At 37.0% G+C, this 13,653-nt stretch overlaps 1 protein-coding gene across 5 annotated transcripts in view; it reads left to right on the top strand.

The window, feature by feature from the left end:
• Window positions 1-13,653, top strand: part of OLFM3 (olfactomedin 3) — a 70,057-nt gene that overhangs the window by 36,064 nt on the left and 20,340 nt on the right. Inside the window, exon 2 of one of the 5 annotated variants that reach the window (XM_072868468.1) lies at window positions 12,471-12,576. The exons of 2 other annotated variants lie outside the window; for them this stretch is intronic. Coding sequence is in view for 1 of the 3 variants with exons in the window: in XM_072868470.1 (XP_072724571.1) it covers window positions 10,141-10,293 (153 nt within the window). In the remaining 2 variants the exon portion in view is untranslated. Of the gene's footprint in view, window positions 1-9,918; window positions 10,294-12,470; window positions 12,577-12,991; window positions 13,128-13,653 lie in introns of those variants that run through there. 2 more of the 5 variants (XM_072868470.1, XM_072868469.1) reach the window with 2 other exon arrangements.

The raw sequence follows: 13,653 nt of genomic DNA, 5'->3' as shown, positions 1-13,653 counted from the left end.
TTTGTCCCAAAAAAGAGGCAACTTCCAATACTAAGAATATTAACCAGTTCAGGATTTTGTTAATTCTCAAGGAAGGGTATCAACCCTCACACAGCAAGCAGTATTCCTGAGGTGACAGAACGACCATGCTGAGAACAGGCACACTAGCATGAGTGCCACTGTCCCATGCATAAATACTAAATTTATAAAAAGGTATTTTGGATTGTCTATCTTCTGTGTGCCTGTCTTTTGTTCTGTTCAAGTGACAATTTAGGAGTAAAGAGGCAGCAATCCCTAATACCTCACCACTAAGTACATCGCAGTACTTACAGCTCCATTTTTTCCCGTCTTCCTCCCTGCAGCTTTCTTTTCCTTTCTCCTATTACTTTTACAAAGTTACTTCAAACTTTTCACGTTCAAACTAACTTTTACAATCTTGCTTCTCACCCATATGCAGAAATCTCAATCATCCATATCAAAACCTACAAAATTGGCATTTTATCATTTCAGGAAAATGGTAGCCAAGATTAAACCACATTTTATTTAGTGGTTTATTTATTTGTACAAGCCAGTGTTACCACATGAGAGGCAAGAGCACTGATCTTCACAACATCTGGGACAGATTTGTGTTTTTTCATATTTACATTTGGTTTTGTTCTCTGCTGTGCATTACAGAAGTGCATTTCTCACAGTAATATCTTCAGACAACAGCACCCATTTAATAAATTTCTCTTTTCGCTCATTAGGGGCTGGGAACGTGACACCCAAATTCCTCATCCATGAAAAGCTTCGGTTCCCATTAGCATTCTGGCCTGCAGCATCCCTGTGGAGGGCAGCACCCATCCCTCACGAGGATGGGCTAGCTCAGCCACCCAGAGCATTACACGCCTGTCTTGATAATCTCAGTAAGAAAAGAAAAAAAAACAAAACAAAACAGGGTAAAAGGCTTCATAAAAATGAGCAATTGAATCCTTTAGAGTGAAATATGTTTTAAAACTTCTATTTCTGTTCTATAAAATATAAATAGAATATAAAAAAGGCAGCCAGCAAAATAACACATCATAGTTTCAAAGAGGTCTATGAGATACCTGGTATTATTTTTCTGCAAATAATACAATTTTGATACATTTCCAAATAAGTATCTTTAGTTCTTCTCAGCATTATTGAAATCAGAAACTTTCAGGATTGTTACAGCCTCACAAAATAACAAGTGTTTGCTTTCTATACCCTTATTTAAACATAAAATTATTTTATAGCATCTTTGATCTCAGAGCATGCTTTGTTGCATATGTGGACTATTTTACCCACTACTGAAATGCAGCCATCTCTGAGGTGAAACATAGCACCTGTTTAATTGTATTCAAAGCTCTATACAGCATTTAGAACAGATTACAGTATCCAAGGGAGACTGCAGGAAGCATTTTGCTAGACAGAACATAGCCAACTCTACTGGAATTTGGCCATAGCTTTCAGGTTAACACCTCTGTCTTGCAGGAAAGATCACCTACGGAATTTTCTCAGTATTCACTTATACTCCTTGTATGCTTTCATCCCTGTTTAAAAGTTAACTAGCCCTTCCAGAATGGCATTGAGAAACAGTATACATTGAAAATTGATTCAGTTGCAATGAGACCCATTCACAAAATCTTATTTTTTGAGGACTTTCCAGGAAACACATGCAGTGCTTTCTGAACAGCCACATCAATTTTCTTCTTCAGTCTTTCTGCCTACTGAAAGAGAGCTTCATATCTCAGAGGGGAAATGTTGTTAATGCCACTGTTGTTAGAAAGTCCTAACGAGGAAGATGCTACAGCCTTTAAATGCCATTATCAGTGCCATGCTGGTTAAATCTATAAATTTTCGGCTAGTATCTAAATGTACTGCAGCCTTTGTGGTGCCAGACTACTGGAATTAAGCACTAGTTTAGACTTCTGAGAAATTTTCCCTATTTCATCCTTATAGAGGATATGACAGGGATATGTGAGCAGAGGGAATCAGTATGACGTGATAGTTTGAGAAGAGACTTGCCAAAAGAACGTATGACACACGGTGGGATGAAGGGCAAGTCAAAAGGATAACCCTCCCCATTTCACTTTTTCGTTAGTTTATAGAGTCTTGACAATTATCTGCATCAGGAAGTAAAAGGAGGATAAAGCTAAGTGTTTCTGTAATGCAAAGCTGTTAATTTACAAAGAACATACAAAGACCTGTTTGTCAGAATACAGCAGAAATCAAACAACAGTAGATGGTTCCTTTGCTCTCAGTTCCAAAGACAGCACTTGGCCAAATGTGAATACAGACATACTACTAAATAAAAAGGAGATGAGCTGCTTTCTTGACCCTGAGGCACAGCTCCTTTTCACACACCAAAACTACTCTCTTCCCTTCCTGAAATGCTGCATCCATGTCCAAACCATCTAACTCTGAATCATGCCCAGGCATAAAAGGAAAAGGTCATCAGGGAGTGTGTTAACAACAAACTAGTATTGTTTGCTATGGGCCAGTGTCCAACCCATGCCCCAACCCTGTTGTATTTATAAGTACAGACATAGTCCATTAGTCTTTTCCCAAAGCCAAAATTCCCCTTTTACAGGGAATTTTATTTTACAAACCTTTTCTACTTTCTTCATTTCTGTCTTTTTTGCACTCACAAAGATTCAAGGACATTTTATTAAGAGACTGAACAAATTTACCTGTGGTTATTAAATGTGACAGTCCACAGACAGCCTCCAGTTTAGGGGTCTGTAACCACTGACTGCCAAAAGCCGTAAGTATACATTAACCAAAGGAAGGTTCAGTTATACTGGCCATTTTCACAGAGTCCAAATGGACTTCTGTTTGAAGTATCTTATGTCTCTGTTTTCTGACTTCTAGTTGCAGTCAGAGCCAGCTGAAACCATTTATTTTATTAAATTACAACAGAATTCACTGATTTTCATGGCTCAAGCTCTACTCCACGATTATATATGATCTAACTTCATGGTGAATTTCAGCTTCTAGACATCTTAGAAAAAACACATTTCTTCTTAAATTTAACCTCAGTGAAAGCCAGCTCACCTGCCTCACCTGTCCTCAACAGAATATTATGTATTTTGAGGATGGAGAAAAGACAAAATTACACATTGTTAAAAACCTTAAGCATGAGGATTACTCCAGGAAGAATTATGCATAAATCCTTATATCCAATCCCTACAGTTTTCAAAATAACATTGAAACTGCAGTACTGTGCAATGCCCGAACAATTCCAGACCCAGGACCATCCAACACTGCACCCTGCCATTCTGTGGATCTTCATAGCAAGGGGAGGGATCCAAGGATCCTCCAAAATCATGCAGATTCCCAGCCTCTGTTGAAGAGAAAAGGACACTCTGCACAATCTTTAGTAATTCTCTACTAGATGTCTCTTTATATTTTAGAAAGGAAGCTTTTTGAGTAAGCATTAATAACTTTGATCACCCAGAGAAATAAAGAGGACAGAACAGAAAAGGGTGATTTCACTAAACTCTTTTTCTCCCATTAGATCCATCATCTTATCACACATCTGAGGGAAAAGCTTGTGAGGTTTTACTGAGTATCTGATATAAATGTTATTGAAAATTAAAATGGCAAGAAATCAACTGAAGAAGTTTTTGTTTTCAGTTATTCCTTCCCTGCCCATTTTTTTTTCCAGCTGTTTCAATTAACTGCAAACTTTCCTAAAGCACACTGCCCAGCCTGCTTCTAGTTTCAGGCAATTCTCATCATGAACTAAGCCTACTGTAGAAACACTGGTTTTTTACTCTGCACACTTGGGAATTGCTAACAGCAGAACACAAGAGAATAGGTGGGCAAAACCATGAAAATGCTCCTAAGAACAATGTCTTCCTTCATTCAAAGGAAGCTCCCTGAAGCCTGAAAAATGAACAAGCTGACAGCTAAAACCACTTCAGAAAGAACGTCACCTCAACAGCATTGGTATAGAAGCATGCAATGGACAACTGACTTGAAAATTCTCTTGCTCAATACTTGTACTATGAGTGGAGATGTCTGACTGAAGAATGTCACTGTGTACGCACAGATGAGCTGGTGAAAGGATATTCTTTAGAAAGGGCACATACCTCTCAATCTGCTCTTACAAAGAACCTGGATATTACTACTCACAAGTAACACTGCAATGCCAGGGGGTTTTGTTGACCAAAAACATAGAGCCAGATGAAGAAGCTAATGTTTTCTCAGCGTTTCTAAATTGAGAGAATTGGAATTGAACTGAAAGGGCAAAGATGTACTTGCTTGGTCCACCTGAGCTCTATGAATTTTAATTGCTATTCAAATTCTGAGAACTTTGCTTTATACATGATTAACCTTATGTGAATAAATAATAATGCTCAGGAACATGACTAATGTACTGACATACATTTTTTAAATCAATGTCCTACTGAGTCACCACTAGAATATATCACATGAAGAACAAGAACCCTATACACTATAGAAGAACAACACTATAACAAGGGAAGCTTTGACTTTTATGCATGAGCTTACTTTCTAAACTAACCTGTCAAAGTACAAACGTACTGAGATTTAAGATTCCTGACACTGCTCTGCTTCAAAGGAAGCTATTTAAGACATCTAAGCCATAAGTATGCAACCACTTTGATCTCTATCTGCATAAAATGCAAGGTTTTAGGCAAAGCCTTTATAGCATTTACCCATGAACACAATTTTGAATTTTAAGAAATATTTGGGAATGAGGAAACTTTTTTTTTAATATACATTAAATAAGCTGACATCAGGGTTAAGTGACTGCTGCTGAACTTCACCATTTCCTCTTTCTTACAATCACTGTTTCTTTTCCTCCAGTCAGGAGGTAATTAGACATTTTTCATGCATTTATGAGTGTGTGTTCACATATTGCTGACTCTCAGGACATTTGCTTTGTTGATATTCTTAATACTGACATTAATTACTTTTCATAGTACAGAGATTATCATACCTCAGTTGTGATAATGTAATGTTGGGCTGTATTCTCATTTACATTAGACTTTATTTAACCCAAATCAAAACGTAACAGGATCTCAAAGTGAAAGTAAATATCAGAGATTAGAAGAGCCTACAACTTCTTCTTGTATAATAACATTAAGGGCATTCATACAATATCTTAATAATACCTTTAATATGCCTAATAATTTATAATCTAATAATTGAATATTACATAACTGGTATGCAGTAACTCTGCTAGCAACGCTGAAATTGTTACAGATTCACATACTTTTACGTAAGATCAAAATGCGGCATCTGTAATAATTTTGTAAAAATATTTTAGCTTTTACTGACTTTGGGAGAAGTTAGCTATGAAAAGAGGAAGTTACAATACCAGTAGAAATTTCAGGGTAGTAAAGAATAATGTTCAGATTTTAGAACTGCTGTTGCTGTCTAGCTCTTGTTCAGAAAACTACTTCATAGCAGTTTATCATACACTCGAAATGTGAAATTGCACCTTTAAAGGAAAAAAAAAAAAAAAAAAAAAAAGCAAAACCCAGAGCTGAAATGAAACACGGATCATGAGGTTTTGTTTCTACTTCCTAACAAGAAGATAATAACTCTTCAGTTATTCTGTGGTTTCTGGTAAGATCTTTGTATATATGATTTCAGATGTGTTTCTCACAAAAATTTTCTACTATTTGCTTGCTATTTTGTAATTTACCCAAATATTTATGGAAAAATACAGCTGAAGTTTTAGTTCCTTAACAGAAAGGTTTTTTGCACATTTCTACAGTTCTGATAAGAACACAAACAAAATATAGTTCCAGTGAGTATTTCCACGGTTCAGGAAAGAAACCTTTTCAGAGACCTATCATCCCCACAGATGCCTTCTCTCGCAATACTACTCTGAAGCAACTATTTGACAAATGGGTGTATGAAATGGGGAATATTAGGTACATAGAATATACACTATTACACTGAACAAGTAATGTCCCTGCCTAAGGGAAAGGTGTAGCCTATGTAAACAAATCCAAGTTTAGCATTAAATTTGCAGCAGTACAGGACACAGCTGCCACATACTTACTTACAGTCCTAGAGGAACGGTTTTGCAGCTTTCCAGTGTAAGCTACATTACTTTCAGTCCCTGGGCTAGGGCTGCATCAGCAGACTCGCATATACCTCTACAACCTGCCATCATCCCTGCACTGCAGTGCAGATGTGCTTTAAAGCCCTTGTGCAGTTATAGGGGATCTAACTTCAGCACCATGGGGAATCCAGATACTGACTACATGGTAATTTTTAATTATATGACCAGCCAAGAGTACTAGTACTACATTATCTCCTGCTACGCTCTTTAAAGATGTATCTAGCAGCAATACTGTGAATCACACGTTAGCAGGTTTTCTCTTTAGCAGGTAAACTAGTTGGAAGAAAATAAAGTTCTAAACTACGTTAATGTATACTCTATCACAAGAACCAAGCAGCATGTCATCTGTTAGGAATAATCATAATAACCAAACAAAGTGTTCTTTGCAGGAGTTGACAATACACTGGTTTAAGGATAATTATTCATCTGGACTTCAGAAAAGCCTTTTATTGTCTTTTGAATGTACTTTGTCCAAGGTTAAAAAAGTCAGGAGGGGACAGATTATGTTCTTTTGTGGAACAGAAAGTGTTTAAGAGAAGAAAACCAAAAATATTAACAGCTGCAGCTCAGCGTGGTAAAAAAAAAAAATCTATCATGACTTTAAGGAAATGTGTTGGAGCTGGGGGAATTAATGTGCTTATTAAACTTCTGAAAGAAGACAGAAACAAAAAGTGATAAAACTGGTAAATGGCAATCTTTTTTGTGTTAGGCCTAGAAAGGATGCTGAGGTACTTCAGAAGAACCCAATAAAACTAGAAAACTATGAAACACTGCGAAATGTTACCTAATCCACATTGGAAGTAATCAATGGAGTTACTCGGGGAACTGATAAATTGCCAATGAAGTGCAACAGTTCAGCAAAAAGCCTGACTCTTGATGTCATTCTGGACAGTTCAATATGCACATCTGTTCAGTGGACAACTTTGAGCCTATCTCCACAGAAACAGAAACTCTGTTTGGAAGACTCAAACACCTCCACTCACTATGCCCTTCATCGTGCTGAGGTAATGCCTGACTGACCTCTCAGTCTCAAGACACCATATCAAGGGTGTCTTGCCGCAGGGTCTCTGTCCTCAGAGAAATATATGTAATGGCCACTATCACACAATCCAAGCTATTATGAAATTTATCTTCTAAAATACAGAAAATATGCTGAGTAAAACAGCTGCCATTACAGAACGATGAAACGCAGGAGTGCTTCTGAAGCTCTGGAGCCAGCATCACATCCCTGTACCACCACAAGCCCGTAGTGGCCTGAAATGTGGCACATACCAGCCATCTTTGCACTCTGGTTTTCACAGTAAGGAAACTCCGATGCCTGGCTAGAGCCAGGGTATTGCAGCAGTTGCTTACTCCAGATAAGCAGGAGGCCAAGGCCCTAGAACACACCCCAGAGGCTAAGCACAGACACCACTACAAAAGCTGATTTATGAAACCTAATGCTGCCATTGGCTCCTTTGGAGTCAACAGAACAACAGAAAGTAGAGTCACCACCAGCTCTCAAAAGGTATCAACAGTGTTATGAGATTTAACAAAACTGAGTTGTTTCATGGGCTTGATTACCATATTTGCGGTATCCAAAGGCATTGATGAAGGGTTTTTTCTATCAAGTAGCTGAAAGCAATTCTGGTTGTTAGAAGGAGATGAAGGTTATAATTTTCAAAAAAAGGTTTTTCAATGGAAAATTGCAGATTTGGATTGAACACCAGCATTTCTCAAATTTGCAATCTAATCATGACTTCTAGTAAGTATGTTTTTCACACAATACATAATTAAACTGTGGAACTCCATGCCAGTGGTTGTTGTGCCTCCTAAAAGTACAGATGAGTTAAAAAGATACTTGAGAAATTCATGGAAGAAAGCATCGTGAAAGACTGTTGAACACAAAGTTACAACCTCTGGCCCAGTAAGTACCACAGTTTGCTGGAAGGTTACACCAAGAAAAATATTACTACATGTTTGTTCTCTTCTTACACTCCTCTTTTAAGCATCCACTGCTGGCTGTTGCTAGAGAAAGGAGCTAAATGGATCAAGGACACTGATCCAGTGCAACATTTTTTTACTGGGATACTTTTTTTGGAACTGAGCAAAAAAATCGTGTTTTCTTATTCAGACATCAGCATCATCAACTATCAGTTCATATTTTGAAAGCAATCTGAGTTCGCTGGAGAAAACAGCCCTTGTGTGTTACTTTGTCCCAGGAGTTTTGATATCCATTAGACAAACTATGTGAAAAGTCAAAATGCATGCAAACAAGTGTGTGCATTCAACACGCTACAGGTAAATAAAACTACAACATATTTAGTGTTTAGTTGTTATTGTGTTCATATTTAGATCTTTTACTGCAATGTCTATATATACAGAGAAACTAGCAAAAAGCTTGGTTTTCTGTGCAGAATCTGTATATAAGCAAACTCATATTCTTTCACTGTTTTCAAAGGCATCTCTTCAGTGAATTAGGTTTTTTTGAGTATTTGAAATGTTTCACAGCTCACCTTACTGTGACTCCCAGAAAACATTCACTATTTGGATGCACAGAATTTCTCTCTGTATTCTATTGCTGTAAGACTCCTTGTAAGATTATATAATGGCTCTCAACGTCTTTTTCAATTTCTTTGTAAAAAATTAATTTTCCACGTGTCTTCATTAAACTACAGAGATTTATTGAAATGATTCTGAATGAATGTTGGAAGAGAAAAGTCTAGCCTGAATTTGGTGTGTGAGCTCTGAGAATCTGAAAAACTGTTTGCAGAGTTTTAGTAACTTCAATAAATGCATTCATGATCACACACTCCTATAAATGCATCCCTTCAGTTTCATTACCAGTTTCCTTCATACAAACCGCCAAGAAAAATACCATCTTTTGGAAGCAAATTCAGAAACAAAGTCCATAACCGCCTCTGGGAAAAACACAGTAGTCTATCTCTCTGCAAACTTTTAAGCAAGTTCTCTCTAAAATAATTGCTGTTAGAAATCCTTGCTCAGCATTTCTTCTTTTTAAAATAATTCTAAACAAGTAAAACTACCCTAACGGCACAATGATTTCTACACTCCTCTTTTCTGTTTGTTTTTGGTGTTTTTTTTTTCCCCACACTTGCTAAATTTATGAAAAAGATAAATTGCTACTGAACCTGGAGATCATTCTACAGCACTAGAGAACAGTAGATTTAACAGCAGATTAGAGCCAAAAGAAGCCTCAAAATGCTACATGAGCAACCCACAATTTGTCTTCTGTTCGCACCTAAACGGCAATGAAGACATACTGAGTCTGCCAGCCCTGGATATAATGCAATAACTCTCAGTATAAAACCTCGTAAACTAACAAGAACACTGAGAAATGTGAATCAATGTTCGTTCTTCAACGTTCTTTTATGAACAACAGATATCTTAATAACAAGCTGTGCAAATTATAAAGTTACTGTTGTTTGTAATTTATGTGAGATCAACAAATCAAGGAAGGTTCAGAAAGGTTTCTGAGATTGACAGCTTTTGTGTTTTCATGGGCAGGCTGACAGTTCTTCCCCTTCCCCATCCACTTGGACAAATATAGTATCATATTTAGAAATAGATATATTTGGCATCTCTCTCTCTATATATATATATGTATATATATATATTTGGTAAAAATATTTCTACCAAAGCAGCGATGGGGACTGGGGGGTTATTTCTGTTTGGGTTTGTGATTGGGCTTTTACATTTCAGACAGGAACACATACCGCTCTGCAAGGACTGAACTAATTAAGTGCTAATTGACTCTCTAGCACCTATAAAGAGGTAATTCACCCATGCCATCTCCCACTGGAAACTGCAATGATTATTAGCATAGAAAGGACTGCTTATTTAGTGGTCAGCATAAGATAGTCATAAGTATTTGTTAGTAAGAGCAGAAAGACAGAGGGCCAATAAGGCTGTGAGTGTTTTTAATGGATGATTAAATCTGGGTAGCTTGATCTCCTTTCATGCTGTGGATGTTGTGTGCTGCAGTCACGCCTCTCGCTGCCAGCCTGCACTGGGATGATAATCAGTCACTATGAAAACTCATTAGCTCCACAGCAATGAGTCCTCCACTGCTGAAGCTTGGTGCTGTTCTTAGTACCATGGCAATGATCTCTAACTGGATGTCCCAAACTCTCCCATCTCTGGTAGGACTAAATACCACCAGAATAACCACTTCAGATACTCTAGTAAGTAGCTGTGATGTGTTGCAAGCCATCTAATGCTGAAGTAGTATTTAAGTGCCAGCAAAAGCTTTAGTTTGTTGCCTCTTTGTAAATCTCTTTTTAAGCTACTAATCTTCCTATCATCACTTAATGCATGCTTCTCTTTGGGCATCATAAAACTGCACATTGGTGAGCATGTTGTGGTCTTACTATGAAAGGAAAGATTTTAAAATAGCATCCTTAAATATTTAAGAACAAATGTCTTCATCTTGAGCATGAAATGCTAAAAATAGTACAGCAATGTCATTGCATTTGTCTAGACTTTTTTTCCTATGTTTACTGCTCCAGAAAAATATATTGCATTATTAAGAAAAAATATCTGGCAGTAAGTTTTTTTTTGTCTGAATAATGTAATATATTAGCTATTCACTACAATATGTAAGGGGTCTGATTCTTTCCTATTTTTCTTTATTGGCATACAGGTAAGCAAATAAATAGCTGTTAGAAACAAAATAAAATTGGTACTAGTAGGTTGGGTATCAGAATTTTAGAAAGGCTGATATAGGAATAATGCAAATGACACAAATATCACTTTCTATGGTTGATGCTCATATACAGCAGCCTCTGTTAATGAAGACCTACAGAAAAGCTGTGATTAACTACTCATGAGAAGCGTAAAAAATAAAGTAATACTTTAATTGGACAAGAGGGAACACTATACTCATATTCATAAATTAAATTAGAACACCATTTTCCTAAATGTTTAGTAAAACACTCGTCTCTGTATCTTTGTGTGTAACTGCAATCAGATGTTTACATAATAGTATGTTATGTAAAATGTAAATTTAACTATTGGTACAGTAGTTCACTATGCTCAGAACTTAGCTTTTTTAGTTGTAACTAAAAATGATGCATTTACTAATCAACATTTAATTAATTGAATATATGCATGCAGGAAAAACATTACTGCAGAAAAGCACTGCATTTAGACTTTAAATATTACTACTTTAAAATTAATTAAATGATGCTGTAAGAAAGAATTCTGTTGTGTTTTAGAGCAGCAAGAAGGTGAGAAGACAAGGAAAAGCTCTATTTTATTTTCCTTAAATGTAACTTGTGCTCCTTGAACTACAATATGTATTGCTAGTTCTTGTGGCAATATGATATTACAAGTAATAAAGTTCTTTATCACATTTAAATCCATGTTTAAAGTTGCAACTAAGTAACTAAGAGACACACACTAGTTATTATAACACACGTGCACATATATGTGTTTATATATAGTAGCATGTTCACATTACAAGTAGTGTAAACTGTCATGCTTCCCTTGGCTACAACAGAGCACTGCTGACATAAATGCCTCCTAAGTATTATTTCAATAATGCTCTTTGCACTCATTGAGTTGGAGTTACATGCACATTTTGTGTTTCAAGAGGGGTAGCAAGAGTGCCTGTAGAGCTGGGGACACAATCATAACAACCTGATTATCTGAGCTTGGCAACATCTGCCAAGTGAAAAAAAGTATTAACTTCAGTCATGTGGGGTTCTTTTTGCATAAAAACAAGCACCCCAAATCTGCTGCCTTTTTCTAAACTTTAGATGTTGGCTGAGAGACTTCATGCCCCAGGTGCTCAGTAACACTGAGGTCATCACTGACTGGTTTTTAACCAGTTTAACCAGATAACTGCCATCAAGAGTTATCCACTGGGAGCTTGTCTGGCGAACAGTGCAGCACATGCCCTTCTCCAGTTCTCTCCTAGCTCATACAGAGCTCATAAATTGTGTATATTGTACCAGGAAAAAAGAACAAAACCTCCCAATTTCCTCCCTGCAGCTGGAAGAGTTGTACAAGGAGGTGGGGTTGGGGAAAGGGCCTCCTCTTTTCAGCTCTCTTCCAGTCCCAGGATTGAAATTGCAAGACAAACTGAAAAATACTGTTTCTATTTAAGCAACCATATTAAGTATATGTACTGCCATTTGCCCTGTCACTAGTAACAGTGGAGGTAACTATAACAGTTTTATCAGAATATATAAAAGTGCAAGTGAAAAAATTAATCTTTTGGAGGTAAGTGAAGTGAGTCTGTAGCACAGCACCCTGCCAAGGCAATGATTAATATTGGCCTTTGTAGGGACTCCTCTGTTTTCCTCAGACTTTCAAGAACTAGCATAATTTATTATCATTGCTGTTCTCCACTTGTTATTTCTTTTCTTGTTTGTTTACTAAGGCCTGTCAGCAGTAAGCCGGCATTTGAAGAGCAGATTCAGTAGCTTCTGTAAGGTTTTGATGCCTTCTAGCTCCTTCCCTGCACGGCACAGCAGTTTCTGCTTGAGGTGGGGATTAAATGTCAAACTAAAAAAATAACAGAGAACAAAAAAAAAGCAAAGTGCACCTACACACACATGCTTGTTTTTCTCTGTGATCACTCATATTACCCATCCTAATTAATGAAGGAACCCTAATGGCCCAAATACAGGGAACCACAGAATACTGCAAAGAACTGTAGCCTAAATTGTAGGAGTACTACGTGAGCACTTATTTATGCATGAGCAGCCAATAACCATGCACTCGTATTGGGCCTGACAGTCTCTCACTATGAGAAATATTTTCCCAAATAGCAGTTACTTTTTTAAAATCAAGCCGTATGTTAGACACTGTAAGAAAATATCTGCTAAGTTAATCAATAAAGTTTTTTTTTCCTTAGAAAAAGCCAAGAGACACACTCATGACATCACTAGAATATATAAGTACCTTTGATAACACAGCCTGGATTATAATGGCTTTTCTACAGACTGTGCATGATCCTGGTATCTCATACATTCTCCACTGTAGAAAACTTACTTGAATGCAGTAAAACCAGTTGCTACCAATCTAAATGTAGCAGGTATGATGCTCAAATATCACAATTTTTCATAAACTCATATTAAGTATTTCTGTCCTAAAGGAATTATAATCACAAGCTCTAAGTTCCTGAACTTCAACAAAAATTCGGTTTCTTTGCTCTTGCGTGACAACACTGTCTGGGCATAAGTTCTACAGAGAATCATGGAAACTACTGGAGTGGATAGAGCTTACACTTCACAAGGGTAACCAGCCTTGATAGGTTTCACTTGTTCAAGCTCGCAATTTTAGTAGCTGCTCAAAACCAATTTAAATTGTCTCTGCAGATGTTATTTTGTTTAGTTTTTATTGTTCTCCATGTCTTAAACTAGATTCCCTTTGCCCTAAAAATTAAGGCAAAGAGAACACCATAGAGGCAGTATAATTTAGCACTGAACTCTGGACATGCCTTTCTAGCAAACCCTAAGGCAAGTTCAGCTGTCCTCTTTTTACAGTCATCTACATTATGACACTTTGTTTTTCCATGCAAAACAGGGGAACAATACAATTTTGATTTTTCAATTAACTCT

The sequence above is a fragment of the Ciconia boyciana genome, chromosome 7 (assembly GCF_034638445.1).
Source record: "Ciconia boyciana chromosome 7, ASM3463844v1, whole genome shotgun sequence".
Taxonomy (NCBI): domain Eukaryota; kingdom Metazoa; phylum Chordata; class Aves; order Ciconiiformes; family Ciconiidae; genus Ciconia; species Ciconia boyciana.
Note: the sequence above shows the minus strand (reverse complement) of the source record. Positions and strands in the feature narration are given on the sequence as shown.